At 36.0% G+C, this 18,450-nt stretch overlaps 1 protein-coding gene across 1 annotated transcript; it reads left to right on the forward strand.

The window, feature by feature from the left end:
- The first annotated feature begins 6,219 nt into the window (after positions 1-6,219).
- Positions 6,220-17,750, forward strand: LOC103716574 (CRM-domain containing factor CFM3, chloroplastic/mitochondrial). Its single transcript, XM_008804616.3, has 9 exons — positions 6,220-7,150; positions 9,833-10,322; positions 10,408-10,538; positions 11,773-12,123; positions 15,804-15,960; positions 16,343-16,635; positions 16,832-16,891; positions 16,993-17,082; positions 17,333-17,750. Exons 1-9 carry the CDS (start codon positions 6,302-6,304, stop codon positions 17,597-17,599), a joined length of 2,688 nt encoding a protein of 895 aa, XP_008802838.1. The 5' UTR covers positions 6,220-6,301; the 3' UTR covers positions 17,600-17,750.
- The last annotated feature ends 700 nt before the right edge of the window (positions 17,751-18,450 follow it).

Here is an 18,450-nt window from a genome sequence, read left to right on the forward strand (position 1 = left end):
CTTGATTCAAGAGAGAGTAATATATCATTAGCCTTGAGCTACTTAAATATGTACAAACATCCCGAGTATCGCTCCAAATCTCTTAGACCTAAAAATCAATAAAAAATTGTGCTTCGAAATCAAAAGCTCCTTATTTTTTTCTTGTAGTTCTTCATCTTACTAATCTCTTTTCTTTGACTTCAATTAGTCCAAAATTGGTCAATGTTCATCTCATCCCACTTCTATTGATCAATTTCACTCTCAATTGGACTTGATCACACCCAATTACATCAAGCAACCCATTTTTACTAATTTCAACCCTAATTCACCCATTGTGTTTCAATTCGACTTATCTTGAGTCATTCCAAGCCTAATTTGCTCCATCTTTTACTTAATTCCATTTCTAATTGGTCAATCATAAGTTCAATTGATCAAAATTTCTACCAACTCTATCAATCAACTTTGAATAGGCCAACCCTAGTTCACATGATCTAGCCCAATTTACTAAGCAGATACAATCCTCTTCAAATTATTCACCAATTCTACTTTTTCTCTATCCTTAATTTGAAGGTCTACTTAGACTTATTCAAACTCAGTTTAATCAATTCTCAACACATGCAAGTCAATTAAACTCAATTCGGTTCACTTTTGTGCCTAAATTTGAATTTTTTTGAAACCAAGTCAAACAAGCTTATATTGGACTCACATTTAAATTGCAGCCTCCGCTTATGGTCCAGGTATCTCATTTAAAATTTTATATTTTTAGGATATTTCTATTCCTTAAGAATTAAAACCATCCAAAAATACCTAAAGTCTAGCCGAAATTTATCAAAAAATAAAAAAGGGTAAGAATATCAAATAGATATCATATTTATAGCTCTAACTTTTCTTCTCAAAGTTAGGAAAAGTGTATCATTCTAAGCTTTCAAATTTAAGAATGAGCATCCTAGTCATCAAATCAAGCCTTTGATCTACGAATCTCTTCTTAAGCCAATCCTAGAATGTCGCTTAGCATCATCTGAACCCTTCTTCAATTCAAAAAATTCAACTATTGACCATCCCTCCTCCACCTATAAACTACCTATTGGAGGAGAGAATTGGATCTTTTTCTCCCAATTTACCTTTTTCTCTCTTGATGTTTTTGATCCCTTTCTCTTGCTTTATCTTAAGATCATTTAGTTTTAGCTTTTCCTCTCTGGTTCCCTTCTTCACTCTTAGGTCCTGTTTGGGGGAGCTGTTGGCAGTAGAGATGTTGCAAGTAGAGTTGTTGGAAGTAGAGCTGTCTGAAGTAGAGCCGTTATATAAAGCTGTTTGCTGTTTGGTAACTACATTCGTAAAGTGGTGTGGTACTTTGTTTTGTGTTTGGTAAACAAACTGAGAAAGTACTTTTGTATGACAAAATTACCATAAAGGACATTGCATAGTATTATACAACAGAACATAATAAAACATAACATAAATTAATACATAAATATACGATATAGTATAATATTATTGTAATATAAAATAATATTATGTTAATATAGCATAATAGTAATATAATTATTAGAGTAAATTAATATTTGGTAATATAACATAATATTAAATTATTTAACATAACATATTAATGTATTATGATATAAGGTAATATATATTATATTTATAGTATAATACAATAATAAAAGAATAAAATATTATAATTATTAGTATAAATTAATTTCTCATAATATAACATAATATTAAATTATTTAAAATAACATATTAATGTATTATAATGTAATGTAATATAATACAATATTTATAATATAATACAATAATAAAGGTATAAAATATTATAATTATTATTATAAATTAATTTTTCATAATATAACATAATATTAAATTATTTAAAATAACATATTAATGTATTATAATGTAATGTAATATAATATAATATTTATAGTATAATACAATAATAAAGGTATAAAATATTATAGTTATTAGTATAAATTAATTTTCCATAATATAACATAATATTAAATTATTTAACATAACATATTAATGTATTATGATATAATATAATATGATATTATATTTATAGTATAATACAAAAATAAAGGTATAAAATATTATAATTATTAGTATAAATTAATTTTCCATAATATAACATAATATTAAATTATTTAACATAACATATTAATGTATTATGATATAATATAATATGATATTATATTTATAGTATAATACAAAAATAAAGGTATAAAATATTATAATTATTAGTATAAAATAATTTCCCATAATTTCTCATAAAATAATTTTTCGCGGTCCAGGGGCTCTTCTTCGTGGTCCACGCTCGAGGAGGACCTCAGCGTGGGCCGCGAGGTTGATGATAAAAAAAAAAACAATAGATTGATTTTGGAAGGTATGGAAAAGGATTAAAAAATTTTTCTTCTAAAATGTGGTTCAAGAGATGCATACAAAAATTGAAAAGAAAAATACCTTTTCTTACGGAAGGGAGTCTGACGGCTAGGGTTCTTGGCTCCAGCAGATTTTTAGGTTTATAAAGGGACAAACTATGTAATTATGTTATTTTAATATAGGCATTTTTGTCAAAAATACAGCTTTCCGAAAAAGCTGAAACAGCTTCCTCCCAAAAACTCCAAATTGGAGCTTCCTCCCAAAAGCTATTTTCAGCTTCCCGCAAAAGCTGAAACAGCTTTTCGAAAAATTTACCAAACACAGTTTTTCATCTAAAAGTACTTTTGGAGGGCCAGAAAGTGCTTTCTGGCCATCCAAAAGCTCCCCCAAACAAGGCCTTAATTACCTAGACATAGATCTCCCTATCCCAAGGAGGGATCCCGATCTTAAATGTAAAAAAGCCTAGAGCAAGAAGAAGTCCAAGCTTAAGAAGATCCATCAAGAGGTATCCTTTAAAGAGAAGGAAACACACTAGATTATATCAATCTATCACATGAGGAGTCACTTTATCGTTTTCTTCCTTTTTTTCTTTGTGTTACTTTGATCCCGGATCTCATTTGACAGCACGTAATTGACTTGATTTGAATAGAAATTCTTGCTTTTTGATAATGAAATGGCTTATATCTTTCTCTTTTACTCGCTTTTTAGTTTAATTTTTGCGTTCTTGCCAAGTAACTTGTAGTTTTTTTTTTGTCTAGACAGATTAATTGGGTCTAATATCCCTTAATCTTACCCTTGAAAGAATCTCAAGACAATTGAAATAGTATCCTAGCATGTGCTGAAGGCTAAACTCTTGGTTTCTAGATGTTCGACTATTTGCACCTATTTATTTAGGCCATCGTGACATGCCTTAGGACTATTCTATACACGAAAGTAGGGATCTAAGTCTTTATGCTTAGGGATAAAAGGGGTGTTTCACTTTTGAACCTTTCTTGATAGTATCCCCAAGACTTAATCAAGGCTTGGGTTCTATTGGTTCTCCTTGTTCATCCTATTTTTTTTGGTTTTCTGGTTTATGCTGGCTATAAATAGCCAACAATGATTTCAGACCTATCTTGAACCCCATGTTTATCTCTTTAGAAGTGATCACAACAACCAAACACTTCCACTAGGATAATTAATTTGAAACATGAAAACTTATATGCTTTTTAAATTTTTAGAAGAAATCTTGATTCCATGTTGCCTAATGATTTTGCTCTTTTATTTTTTCTCTTTGGAAGCTCTTTTATTTTTAAGTAACCATGATTAGCTTTTTTGAAGATGTAATTAGCCTCTTTTTCAGTAAGCTTTTTCTAGAAGTTTCTTAACTTTGGATGACTCAAGCAAAAAGATATTATGAAATTGTGGAAAACTTCTACTATAGAGAAGGTCAAGATCTTTGGTTGGTTATTCTTAAAAATAAGATTTTGATAGAGGATAGTTGGTAAAAAGGGATGACCTCATACTACTTATGTTTTTTGTTTTCGTGAAGAAGAAATATTCTCTCATTTGATAATACATTGTACTGTGGCAAAGTATCTAGAAACATTTTTTGCACCAAGCTGGATATGTCTTCTCTTCCTCCATCATTTCAAGATCTTTGGTTTGATAGGTCCAAGGCTTCTATTCTAAAGAATTTTTTTATGGTTGGCAAATCTTAATTTTGGCTATTTGGCTGAGGCTATGGCTACTTGGAAATAACATAATTTTTAATGGAGGAATGCTAGCTGGTTCTAATCTTTTGTTTCACATTTTAAGATCATGAAAGGACTTGACTTCTACTACTGCTTCCAAATATACTTTTGATTTTGATTGTTTATCTCCTCTTTGTTTCTCTTAAATGTCTTCTCTATCTTGAGGCCTAAAGATGGTATAAGGTGTTGAATCTACATGATTGTCCAAACTTAGATGAAGGTTCAAGTAATGGTCTAATGGAGAGACTTGGCGAACTTGAGAAGGAATGTAGTTTGGGGCTAAAAGGGGATGCAAGACAATCTCCCATGAATTTGGCTTCAAATCAAATCTGTTATTTTATTTGAATCAAGATGAAAGTAGATTTGATTTGCCATTATTCTATTTCCTTTTAGAGAGTAATGTGGGAAAGAGATAATTCAAAAAAACATCGAATGCTTTGAGGTAAGGGATTATAAGATGATGATCCTTGTGGTGTGGGATAGCAGCATCTTAAGCTAACCCCACGCAAAAATCATTACAATGACTCTTTTCTTTTAGATTATGTTGAGTCTTTAATATTAACAATGATTTTAAAATAATTATTATACTAATATGTTTAAAATGAAAGTATACTTATCAAATTTATTATAGACAAGCTTAGTTTGTATATCCATAACCATTTGATGGAAATACAAAAAAAAGAGTAAGAGATTACCCGTTAAATCATTACTTAGTTCATTGGTTTGATATGGAAGTTGGTGGTCGAGGAGTGATAGGCAGGGTCTAGGGTCTGACTGATGCTCTTTTTTTTTTTTTTGATGAAAAGGGAGGGTGGCCCATCTAAGGTTTATTTGTTAAGAAAAATAATGTTTTGATAGGATGAAGGTTCGTGAGCCTGACCCAGCAAGGGATGTTGGTGCATTCCAAAACAAAGTCCATAGACAGAGTATAGACTACATGATTGATTTGTAAGCTGGACCATGTTGCAAGAACCATGAAACGTGATATGCCTCCTAGGAGAGGGAAATAGGTTCCTCTCAACCTTCAACAAGGTCGAACTCTCTTATCCAAAAGTTCTGAGTTACCCCACCATAGTGCCTCAATCACTGCTTTGGTTTTTCCCTCAATGCTGAACATCCAGTCTTATAGTAACCATTGCGCTCATTGTAGGAGGGACGTTGGAGATGTGGCTTATTGTTTGAAAACTGTTGTTTCATTCAATGCAAATGGTCCAGTAGCAGCTGATCAAAAATAAACAATCCCAAGCCAGCCATTGCCATCTATCTGATATCCTAAGTCTCCACCTCAGCCAAAATTCTTCAATAGAGGATGATAGGAGAGTAGAGTGCTTCTACAGTATGCTCCTTGCTAAATTAAACATTACAGAGAAAGAACATTTCAGGAAGACATGATCCACTATTTTATCTTCCTCGCCACACAATATACAGAATGGTGGTGCAAGCCACTTCCTTTTTTGTTTCAACTTTTCCGCCGTGAGAATTCTATTGTGCAAGGATAACCACTTGAAATTTTTCATTTTGTCAGGGAGGGATGACTTATCAGATTATCTTCTCGAAGGATGACGTTATCCTCCAAAGGCTTAGGAACCTGTAACAGTGTTGAACCAAGAAGGTTTTTGAGTGGCCCATTTCCATTCCACCGAGTCTTCCTCTTAAGTGAGTGAGCATACGATGCCTACCGTGTATTGTACCAAACTTTGATTGCCACATAAGCTCGATGAACCGAGAAGTGATTTCATGAGTGAGTCGCAGCAGGGTTCAGATTTTATATTTTGCACGAAAGAAGATGATCTTCTTCCGCGATATCAATCGTTCGGATTGCACCCTATACAAATCCCATTTATCAACTTATATATATCTCGAAGAGGCTATTTCGTGCAATCCAATGGCGGAGTCGCATGAAAAAAGTTCATTTTTTTTTTTTTTTTGCGCGAAAGATATAACCCATGTCCGTCACAACAATACTCTTTGATGAATCACGTGCATAAGGTGTGAGCAAAATTTTGATCAGATCATGTGATGACGAGGATCATAGCGACTCATGCTTCAGTGAACCATGTCAGGCGCAAGGCTTACGTGACTCTTGCTCAAGATCTTTTCATTGTCCTCGATCCCAACCTTTGTCGTTAACCCCCCGACTCCTGAAAATCCCAACCCCAAAATGTCCCTCGTTTCAAATCACAAAGCCTGATACCCCTTTCTCCTCCAAATCCATGGCGCTTGCTCCCACCCTCCAACTCCACCCCGCCCCCATATTCGACTCCCTCCATGCCTCCCTCTCGCGCCTCCAATCTCCCCGCCTCCTCCTCTTCCGCTCCTCCTCCTCCACTGCTCCCTCCAAAAAACTCCGCTTCTCCGCGAATTCCATCCACGACCAAGCCCCAGATGGCAAATCCTCTCCTTACCCCGGACCCGGCCATCGCCCCCGCCGTCTCCCAGCCGGGGACCTCTCGTCGCGGCCCACCTGGATCCAGAGCTGGAACCAATCTCGCCTCCTGACAAGCCCGAAGCGGCCTAGAGCCTTCTTGGATTACCGGGAGGGCATTTCCAGCGACGACGATGTGGTGGGCACCAGTAGAAGCACTGGGAGTAGCACGATGGAAAAGATTGTTGAGAAACTGAAGAAATTTGGGTATATTGATGTCTCCGATGAGAGAAAAGAGAGTCCTTTGCCGGAGAAGGGATCGGTGGAGGACATCTTCTACGCAGAAGATGGGATTTTGCCTGACTCGAGAGGTGGACTGTCGTTGGATTTGAACAAGGAGGTCCGATTTCCATGGGAGAAGCCTTTGCAGAATAAGGAAGGGGATGGAGGAGGTAGTTCAATGCGGAAGAGGAGGAGCAAGACTTCATTGGCAGAGTTGACGCTCCCGGAAGGGGAGCTGAGGAGGCTGAGGCATATGGCTGTGAGAATAAAGTCAAAGACGAAGATTAAAGGTGCGGGAGTGACGAAGGACATCGTGGATTTGATTCACGAGCAGTGGAAGACCACGGAGGTAGTGAGGCTTAAGTGTGAGGGGGCTCCAGCACTTAACATGAAACGAACTCATGAGATCTTGGAGGTTAGACATCACTTGGTTTACCTTTTCTTCCTTCTCTGGGCTAAACTTTGGTATGAGGTAGTGAAAGAATAATAAATACAAAATGATGTGAACATTCCAAACTGGTAGTCTAGAATCATTTGAAATTCTCTGTTTCTATGACAGAGAAACTGCAGAAATTGGATCCCTTTTGTGCAACAAATTTTGACAGTCTAGGAATTCATCTTACACTTCTTCAGAATTCTAGTTCCAACAGAGTTAAGTCCTAACTAGTTATGGAGAATCATAATTTTCCTGTAATGGAGAATATTTACTTGACAGTGAGATAGTGTCTTAGAATTCCTTGGACTTCTTTGTTTAGTGTTATGAACTTTACTTATGTCTGTTAAATGCATATTGTTTGCATGTACATGAGATTTTCTGTCTTTTGTTCACATCCATGTCCAGCTTGGTGCCAAGACACAGTGCCACTTATGTTTTCAGAATCCTAATTCTGATATAGTTCAGCTGCAATTTGGTACAGAAGATCACAACTTTTACGTGGATATAAAAGATCAGCTTGATTCTTTTGTCGGTGCCAAGACACATTGACATATCAATATTTATCAAAAACGTGTACTGATTGTCAAAAACTGGAGGACAGCGCTAATACCTTCCTAATCCTTACTCTAATAGAGTCTTATAGAAGTTGCCACTTTTTGGTAGTTGTGGAAGGTCAGATCTGCCTTGGGATAGGGTCATAGAATTCTTGGCTTGGTGAGGTGAAACATTGGCATAATTTTCATCAGTATTCATCAAATATTACTTTTGCTATTGAAATTTATGTTTTCACCTGATGGTAAGATTTATCTCTTTGGAATTTGGAATGGTAATCCTAACAGCCCCAACTTTTGATATATTATGCTAGCATGGTCCTGATATAATTGCATATACTTGTCCCTGATACAAATTTGTGTACTTATGAATGTGGTGCTGGAACTCATTATTGATATGCTTTGAGTACATGTATCTCTTTACTTGCATGACTGTTTCTGTTCCCTTTTCACCAGAGCAGTACCTTGTTTGCAAGTCTGTGCATTTCTGTGGAGTTTCAAATGAGGACAATTGCTGTGTGTGCCCCTAAGAGGGCGGTTCAGCAGTCATGTTATGGAAAGGGTGCGGCCTAGGCCAGTTCAGAGTTGTTTGGTGCAGTTGGGTGTGGTTATGGCCTAGTTCAGAGATGATCCAGTGGGGGATAGGCTAATGCATTGCGTAGCTCACTATCCTTAGGGCTGAACTATCATAAAAGAGAAATTCTAGAACCTCTTTTTATTCGGCTTTTCTCTTTTATATCTTTATTTTTGTGTTGATTTATAAATAAGAATACTTGATATGGCAACTTTAACATTTACTACGTAGGACAATGATAGTTTTTCTTTCTAAGGAGAAGAAAATTTCATGGTGAAATTTGAGCATGCTGACAACAATAAGAGGTCATAATTCAAATTTTTATTTTGGGATGGCAACAACTCCTTACTGATTTCTGAGCATTTATGAGGATGAAAAGTCTTACTTTAACTGAAGGTTGCCTAACTAAAAAAACCTGCCTGTCCTCTTCACTGTTTCTCGTGTTTGATGTTGTAATTGTCTTAGTTATAGCATATCCATGTACTTGAATATTTATTTAAAACAGAAAAGAACATGATCTTCAGAGAGGAAGAGGTTTTTGTGGACAATTTTACATGGTATAGTCAATGAAACTTTCTTGGATTGGAAATTGAGCACCCAGAAATTAGATGCTATTTTTCTGCTTCCCCTCTGACCTTAACCTGCTAGGTTTTGCAAGCAAAGTTATTGACCTTTATAGATCCATAAGGATAGGTCATAAACAAGGTTGGGTGAACTGGTTTGGAGCATACCAAACCACATTGATAGGGAGCTAGGACAGTTTTCTCTATCGATTTGGAACCGTTGGATTAAATATTTGGGAATATGTCCACCATTCAATTAAGGCCCATTTGATTAAAAAAAATAGCTTAAAAAGCCCTCTGCGGCCCCTGGCTCGATCATTTGAGAAACCCGTGCGATCACCCCTCACCCACGCGATTGGCCTGAAGCACCTTGCCACCCCCTTCTCACGCTTGAAGCACCTCCCCTCACCCACGGCATCACCGGTAAGGGTCCTCTCTCTCTCTCTCTCTCTCTCTCTCTCTCTCTCTCTCTCTGGTTCCCCTCCCATTCCCTCCCTCCCTTCCTCCCTCCCTTTCTCTCTTCCTATCTCCCTGCTAGGGTTAGGGTTCGGGTTTAACCCTCCCCTTCCTTTCTCCCTTCCTCCCTTCCTCTCCCTCTCCTCCTTGTCTCCTTGTTTTCGGTTCACCTTAGATCGGCACGGTACGGATCCTCCAATACCGATCCAGCAAACCTTGGTCATAAAAGTTCCTTTTTCCTTGCTAAATACTTAATTTTTTTTACTATCTTTTTGTTCCATTGTTAATAATTGTTTGCACTGGTTAAGTTTCTTAATAACCCTAGTCAGTCATTGTATTAAGTGTATGGTCATGGCCAAGTACTTTGTTTGGATGCATCTGATAACTTTCACTAGTTTTATCACATTACATCACATGCTCCTTTATCTATTGATGTCTTTTTCTAATTTTTCATGTTCAACTTGTCTGAAATGGTTCCAACCCAGCATGCTGATTTCTATCTACCAATGATAATCAGAGAAAAACAGGAGGTCTGGTGATATGGAGGTCAGGGACTTCTATTTCTTTATATAGGGGTGTAGGCTATGAGATCCCTCAACCAGAAAAAAAGCAATATCAGAGTGTGCAAAGATCTGCTGTGGACACATTCAACAAAGATACTTACTATCCAACTGGAGTTTCCATAGAAAATGGTAGAGGCAATAATATACAAGATCTTCATGAAGATTTGACAGCTTCTCTTGAGAAGAAAAAAGATACTGAACCAGATGCAGAAATTAAATATGAACATGAGATTGACAAGCTATTAGATGGCCTAGGTCCTCGTTACACAGACTGGCCAGGATCTGGTCCACTACCTGTAGATGCTGATTTGCTTCCAGGTGTGATTCCTGGATATAAACCCCCTTTCAGAATTCTTCCATATGGAGTCAGACGCACTCTTGGTCTGAAGGAAGGTACAGCATTACGAAGGCTTGCAAGGCTATTGCCTCCTCATTTTGCCCTTGGTAAGATGCCTTTTCTAAAATTGCTTTTGATTGATGGACTGTTGAGACGAGCATTTTCTTACATATGCATTATAAACATCTACAGGGAGAAGTAGGCAACATCAAGGGTTAGCTGCAGCGATGGTGAAGCTCTGGGAGAAAAGTTCCATTGCAAAGATTGCTCTGAAGCGTGGGGTACAACTTACGACGAGTGAAAGAATGGCTGAAGAAATAAAAGTATGTCTTAAATATCTCCTCTTACTAGAAATTTTTCTAGGCAAAGTATTATTCAAATGCAACTTATCTATAGGCTAAACGATATTTTAAAGAAATGTAGTAATCAATTGAGTTTCCATTTCATTTTAAAATTGACAAAGCTTTCCATTCTTTCTTAATTTATTGTTTAAATAGTGCAAAACTTTTCATCAACCTTCTAGCAAATTAGATTGTTATTTAATCCCATATCCTGTCCATCAAGAACTAGGCTATTCACATTCGTTTCTCTAATGCTAATAACAAGTTAACATATTGTGTTAAGTAACCATAATTAGAAAACTGTATGCCATTTATGTCTGGCTGGTTGCTCTTTTTAATAATTTATAACTGTAACTATAATTGACATAACTTTTCTATAACCAACCTTTTAGTGTAAGTTAATGTAGTGACTTTGACTTTCATGGTTTTCTTTTTTATCTATGTATCTAGATTATTTTTGGAAAGCACTCATTTTTGGCCAAGGATAAAAAGATCTATTGTGATTTTCATGCATTTTGCTTATGATAATTGACTTCTTAATTATGAGTGATATATGGAAATAGGGGTTAGTTGCAGCAATTGGAGCTTGAATTGGGAACCTAGGATTTGAGATGATCATTGTTGGAGATGCGTAGCTACAGTGACCAAATGGCAACCTATTGGATATGATCGTGTGTTTGTATTGCAGTCATATAGGGAATTAAAGCTATCGGTGTCTAAGAAGTGTTACTTGTAGATGCATAATTCACAAAACTTGTGATATATCTTTGATCCAGCTTCTCCCATTGTGAGGATATCTAAAGCTTTCCAGTCATTGAGATTGGGCCTTGCATCACAAATCATGTTCAGTTTTCTTTCCCTTTAGGCTAGCATGGGAAAGGTGTAAGTAAAATAGTTAATTGTTTGGTTCGGATGTTTGGAGGATATCCTTTGAATTTTATGTTCTTTTAATTTTATTTAATGGTGATGTTCAAGAGGGCCCTCTTTGTCTCTGTTATGTTTCAGTTTGTATTCAGTCATGAATAGGGCATTGGATTTTTTTTTCTTTAGATGAAAGAGGGCTATGGAATATGCATTTATCTATTGCATGTCTATGGAATATACATTGGGTCTTTCTTGTCCTTGTCTTTCCCCTCTTTTCACTGGTTTGTTCTGTAATATTTTTGCAAATTGTAAAAAACATAGTTGTATTAATTCTTCTTATTATCGATTGCAGAAATTAACAGGGGGTACAATTCTTTCTAGTAACAAGGACTACCTTGTTTTTTATAGAGGGAAGGATTTCTTGGCCCCAGAAGTGACAGAAGCATTACTTGAGAGGGAAACATTAGCTAAGACCCTACAAGATGAGGAGGAGCAAGCCCGACTAAGAGCCTCCTCTTCAGTTGTTTCAAATTTTGAAATAGCTGATGAACCTGGGACAGCTGGTACTCTTGGAGAGACTCTGGAAGCTGATGCCAGATGGGGGAATAGACTGGATGAAGATCATATGGAGAAAATGATGAGAGCTGCAGAAATGGCAAGGCATGCTGACCTTGTGAGGAAGCTAGAGAGGAGGCTTTCTTTGGTAAGTATCCTAAATTTGAAATATTTTCCTGAGCATTGTAAGAAGGGTAAGATCATATGGGTAAGATACCTTAAATACTTCCAGCATGTACTGGTTTATCTAAAATCTTGCAAGGCACTAAGCACATGAAGAACTTCCTAAAATAACCAAAGTTTTTGATCTCAATGTAACTTGAACAAGAATGACAGTTTGAAGGCCCTTCCGAAGTCTCCCCCCTGCAATTTTTGTTGTAGTATCTTTGGTCTTTGCTCATATAACTACATGCTCTGCTTTCTGAATTTTAGATAACAATCATAGAGCTTCTTTTTTACTAAAACCTCCTGTCTTTTCACATCACAAAATCCATAAGGCAGGTTTATCTGACCTTTACTTGGCCTTAATTTCAAACGTTGATCACTGGTCCCACATATTGGTTGAAGTTAGCAAGCAATCTGTTCATCCCTAATCACAATTAAATTCCTATCATAGGTCCTGTACACAGGTCGAAGACAGCAAGCAACCTGATCATTGATCCTAATTAAATTCCTTTCATCGGTCCACCTACGCCTATGCAGGCCTTTCCTAGTTGGTCTTGCATTATTCACTAAAACAAGTAATAATATGATTTATGGATTTCTCTATCTTGTTTTAGGAAAATCGTGCCAACTTGCTGTTTTAGATCTTCTTGGTACTGCTTTAAATGAAACAATATGAAATAGGAATTTGCTTGTTTTTACATTCCCCACTAGAATAAATGCATCTTATATTTTAAAATTTATATTTCAGTTGAATTACAAACATTTGTCCTCGTGGCTGACATTTGTGCAACATCACAAGGGACCTGATTGTTGTTGATTCTCCAACTAAAAATGATTAGACACTGACAAATTGAACTGTAGTACTATCTTTTCATGGTCATCCAATTAAACGAGTTTCCTTGCACACTCTCATGAATGTCATCAGTTCATCTTATCTTATTGATTACTGCTGTGACAAGGACATACTTTTTTCTATCACTATTGAAAATCTTCTTGCATAATTTGCTATCGCAAAATGTAAGTCTGAAGACCTTTCGTGGTATCTGCTTTTTTCCCCTTGTTATAATGTTGATGAGACCTTACATCACTTTCATCCTCATTTGATCCTTTTTGTTTGAAATTTTGTTTTTTGGATTTTAAGCTCATATTTAAGAAGCAAAGGGAACTTCACTAAAGTTTTGAAATCAACTTGTTGTCAGCACTTACTTTTCTTTTTAGCCTTTCATGCCTGTTCTTTGTTTGTCTTCGAGGAGTCATGTTGGTTATCTAAAGCTTTGAATCTGCTTTTTGTCTGGGAAAAAAATCTGTGGTTTCTCTTTTAGTTGGTGTGCAATGTTTCTCCATTACTGTATAAATGTGGAAATGCACGATATAATCTTATATGCTGTTTTGGGGTGAACTACATATCTAGTAGAATGAGTTTAAATGTCATAATCTTTCCCTATTCAATCTCACATAATTACATACTTCTTGTGAAACTATGTCATCTTTTTGCTGGTGGAACTGGAGATGGAGGGGCCATTCAGAATTAACTAGGTTGAGAGTTAACTTTGAAGGGACTTTCATCTTGTCCCAAATTTTGATACCATAACCTGTTAGTAATTGTGTGTGCTTTATGCTTTCCCATCCATCGCATGGTGGTGGTACCCCCAGAACTTTGCAGAATTAAACTGAATCCTTTGTCACTTTTTTTTTTTGCTAAAAATCCTTTGTCACTTCAGGTGGCTGATTCTACTTGAAGAATTTTCTCTTAGCTGGTCACCTTGTTTCAATTTACTACCTTAACTTGCACGTTGAGAACTGCTACCTTTGACTCTCAAACTCTTTTCCCATATGATCGTGTTAGATAGCTTTCCAATGCATGATAGGTTACTCCATGAGCTCTCATCATATTACAGGATATGTGAACCTTTTTGCTCATGTCGTATTTATGTGCATCATGTGACATGGTATAAGAGAATCCATGATTCTTATCTCGGGGAAGATGATCATAGTTACTCCTGTTCCAATTCTAGAAATGGAAGATTAGAGGTATTTTTACACTTGATGTTTAGATATCATTGTCCTTGTCTAACTGGTACTTTGGGTTCTCTCTGTGGAATATTCCACTTTGGGTACCACAGTGCCTCCAGAAGTGGCACTCGCAAACATTTTCTAATGCTTCAAGCCCATTGTTATCATAACTATGCCGTTTTATCCTGTCGATGGTAACCTATGTCCAAATAAGATTATGCTATGTAATATTTTGTTTCTATTCTATGTTCATTTCCATGTGATAAACATAGTTGGCTACTCTCCCATAGAAACCAGTTAAATCAGCCTGATTACTAGATTACATCACTTGATAATATTTAATTTAACTTTATATTGTCAAATTTTCCCAGGCTTTATCAGTTCATTTTTTTATTTTCTTTTTTCAAAAGGTTCTAGCTTCTTGACTCCTACAGCTGAATTTGTTTCTGTATCCTGCTTCTTTATCAGGGTATCTTGGGGTTCTGTACCATCAGTGCTTTACATTGAAATATATGGTGGATAAAAGGAAGGAAACATTGTTAAATTAAAGGTTACATCCTGTTAGAACTATGTAATAATCCATACCTGTTTCTTTCTCCCTCATTTTACCACACATCATAAGGACTCCCATCCGTTAACCTTTAGCTGCTAATTCATATGCAAACCTGCAGTGGCATAAACTAGGTAACTTTAGAGGAATATAATCTAGATATCACCTGATGCAGATGAGTGTAGATATAGAGAATATAGTTATGCTTCGATGGAAAAGTTTGAAAAAAAGAGACTAATGGAAAGGTGAGATTCTAAACTGACCCCAGAATATCCACAAACAAATTAATCTTTGTAATATTTTTCAAATCAACCTAGCTTTGACGAAAATGAGAGTATTTTCATGAAGAAATCCTCCCAAGCACGAGGCGTTAATAGGAAATCTAATGTGGTCCTCATAATTTCTTAAGACTTACAAGGCATCCTGAATTAAACTTATAGCCTGGTCCATCTTAATCAATTCGAAGATGAAGCATAGACCTTATTGCATCCTACATTTTTGTTGGCGTTGCAATATAACACAAATGGAGTTGTGTTAAATTTCAAAACTTTTCTTATATTTCTCTTCTATATCACTTTATTTTCAGCCTGCATACTGGCTTTCTTTGGCATTGCATATTCTGTCTTGTCTATTCTAGGATTGCCCTGCCTATCATGTAACCAGTGCATGTAGATTGAGTGCAGGCCCTTCATGATTTTGTTGAAATAAGGAATACACTAGGGTTTTTATAGTCAAATTGTATAGTATGGCTTGATGACATCAATGCCCTCTTGCTTTTCTGTTTATTGTCTTTTCTGTTACCCAACATAAGCTGGTTTCATTTGGTTCTCAGATCAGGCAGCACTCTAGAAGAATACTAGGAAGTTTTTTGTCTCTGATGTTACAAATGAGAAGTTATCTAGACTGCTTAAAGAATGGCAATTAGTATCTTCTATATGAAGCATATTTAAGGGACATGGAGATTTAATTGTACCAACATGTTTCAAGGACAATTTTCATGTATCTGGTGAAATAAAAAGTTGCGGCTCAAATTCTGTATCACACTGCATTTTCTTTGTGTATTTCTGACTTAATATTGTTTTATGTTTTGTTTGACACAGGCTGAACGCAGGTTAATGAAAGCTGAAAAAGCTTTAGCCAAAGTAGAAGAATCCCTGAAGCCAGCTGAACATACTGTAGATCCTGAAAGCATAACTGAGGAGGAGAGATTTATGTTTCGCAAGCTTGGGTTAAGGATGAAGGCTTTTTTGCTCCTTGGTAACTTTTGCACCAAAACTGCAGCTAATATTCTCTTTGGCCTTTGCATTTATTTACTTCAGAGCTGGAAGTTCATAGAATGTTGTCATTGTTTTTTAGACTTATGCAGATCTTTCTTATCATGCAAACAAAGGATAATATGTATGATCTATTCATGATTATGCATTCGTCTTTCTTCTGATGGCAATTAACAAATTATTCATAAATGTTTTGATATTTTCTTTTTAAATATACATTTACCTATAATACTTCTTTTATATATACACGAGTACTATCCAATATCTGAGTTTTTACCCAATACATGCTATTTTACCTTTTATCATCTGCAAATTTTTGGTTTCCATTAATCTATCCTATATTCTAATTATGGTAATGGTTTCAGGGAGGAGAGGAGTGTTTGCTGGTACTGTAGAAAACATGCATTTGCATTGGAAGTACAGGGAACTTGTTAAGGTCATTGTGAAAACAAAAACTTTTGAACAGGCTAAGTACATTGCTTTATCACTTGAATCTGAGAGTGGAGGTGTCTTAGTGTCTGTGGACAAGGTCTCTAAGGGGTTTGCTATTATTGTGTACCGAGGAAAGGACTATGAGCGACCTTCTACCTTGAGGCCTAAGAATTTATTGACTAAAAGGAAAGCTCTAGCACGATCTATAGAGCTTCAAAGGCATGAGGTAAGCTTTAATGTTATATGAAAAAATAAAATCAGTCTTAGTTATGCAAGCATGAACATATGATAGGAAAAAAAGAAGAAAAAACGAAATAGAGAGTCCAGTTAAAAACTGCTACGTAATTTGCATTGCTATATGCAAAGAACAGGTTCATATCTCAGGAGTGCTCTGATGTTCTATAGTTTTCTCTCTCAAACAGGCTCTTAGCCGTCATATCTCAAATTTACAGAAAAGGGTGGAGCAGTTAAGATCTGAACTGGTATGAGCTCAGTTTGTTTAAGATCTAACATGAGCTTCTTGTTAAAATCTGTATACTTATATATTTTTTGTATATTCACTAAAAGTTTACATTTATCTCAGGTCCAAATGGACAATGTAAAAGACCAAGGGGACGAGGAATTGTATACCAAACTGGACTCTGCATATTCCACTGAAGATGAAGATACAGAGGTAGATATACTTACATTTGACATCAGCTGTTAATTTTGTGAGAAGGGAAGCTGTTTGCATGAAAATGAGACCATCAAATGGGCCAAATGTTTTTCAACAGTTCATACTTAATCTCCACCAGTCATTTTTCTCAGTGGACCAATTTGAGCTATATATAAATTATTAACAAAAGACTTACTCTGGCATATCTTTTCCATGTTAAGAAAATGGAATTGCCAAAGAGTGATCCTCTTATTTTTGTTATTTGCAGGATGATGATGATGAGGCTTATCTTCACACTTTTAATACTGCTGTTGTCATTGATGGTGATGAATATGGCAGAGTTGAAAACTATGCCAATAATGGTGGGGCTGCTGATGGTGGTGATGATGGTTATGAGGATGGTGATGGCGATGAAGATGATGAGTCTGATGTTTTTGAAGATAATGAAGAAGATTCGATTGGCTTCGTCCGCACATCCATGAATTCCATCCAGCATCAGCAAACTGGAATGACAGATACTGCTGCTGAGTGCTGATGAGCTGTATATATGACCCAATTTTTCAAAGCAATGGGGCTCAAGTGGAAGAAATATAATCATGTATCTGTAACCATAAACAATATTTGTTATGCAAATTATCATTTTAATTAGTTAAATCAAATCCAAAATTTGAGCAGGCTAGCCTGAAGTATGTCCCAAAAAAGTCCCTCTACTGATTTGGATGAGTTAGAGAAAAAGCATATATGGTATAATGATGAGGCATTGAATCGAATGGGCCAATCCATAAAGATCCAACTTGAAATGGTTTTGGATGTACTGTTTTATTTTCACTTTTGCTATCAGATTATTTGGCTTGGAGAACAAATTTCGTATATAAAATATGGTCCTCTGCCCGCTTTTAATATTTTTGCATTGCGCATGAGTTTTAGAGGCTTTCTTCATTTATATTACCTGAGAACTCACTACCAAATGATAGTTCTCAAGCCTTGATAAGTCGTAGGTAAATTTGTGAGACAAAAACATAGACAAGGATCAAGCTCTGCGGGACGGTCTCTCTCTCTTTACTCCTTTTTGCTCTGGATTCTTTTTGTCTTGGTGTCGTAAGCTATGAGTATATGTGGGAGCCAGGTTAATTTTTTGATTCATTTCAGAGTTGATTCATCTTTACTCGCCCTTGATGTTACACCCAGTACCCATGCTGACTCTCATCCTGAATGTACAGAGTAAAATTATATGTACCGTGAGAGCAGCCGAAATGCCCCTTTAGCTTGTGACGTTAAAATTCCCTTGAATGTAGTCTTGGTCGTATCTACTTTCCACTTCAGACCCTTGAAACCATATTCTGCATTCCCTGAATTTGCTAAAATACATGTGAAAATGGCCTGTTA

This window comes from Phoenix dactylifera, chromosome 8 (assembly GCF_009389715.1).
Source record: "Phoenix dactylifera cultivar Barhee BC4 chromosome 8, palm_55x_up_171113_PBpolish2nd_filt_p, whole genome shotgun sequence".
NCBI lineage: Eukaryota > Viridiplantae > Streptophyta > Magnoliopsida > Arecales > Arecaceae > Phoenix > Phoenix dactylifera.

What these genes read in the sequence shown, in the direction of transcription:
- LOC103716574 (XM_008804616.3), top strand. Translation starts at nt 6,302, where the DNA reads ATGGCGCTTGCTCCCACCCTCCAACTCCACCCCGCCCCCATATTCGAC. An exon ending in TAGAGAGGAGGCTTTCTTTG is followed by an intron (nt 12,124 to 15,803) that starts GTAAGTATCCTA and finishes TGTTTGACACAG; the next exon opens with GCTGAACGCAGGTTAATGAA. An exon ending in AGCAGTTAAGATCTGAACTG is followed by an intron (nt 16,892 to 16,992) that starts GTATGAGCTCAG and finishes CATTTATCTCAG; the next exon opens with GTCCAAATGGACAATGTAAA.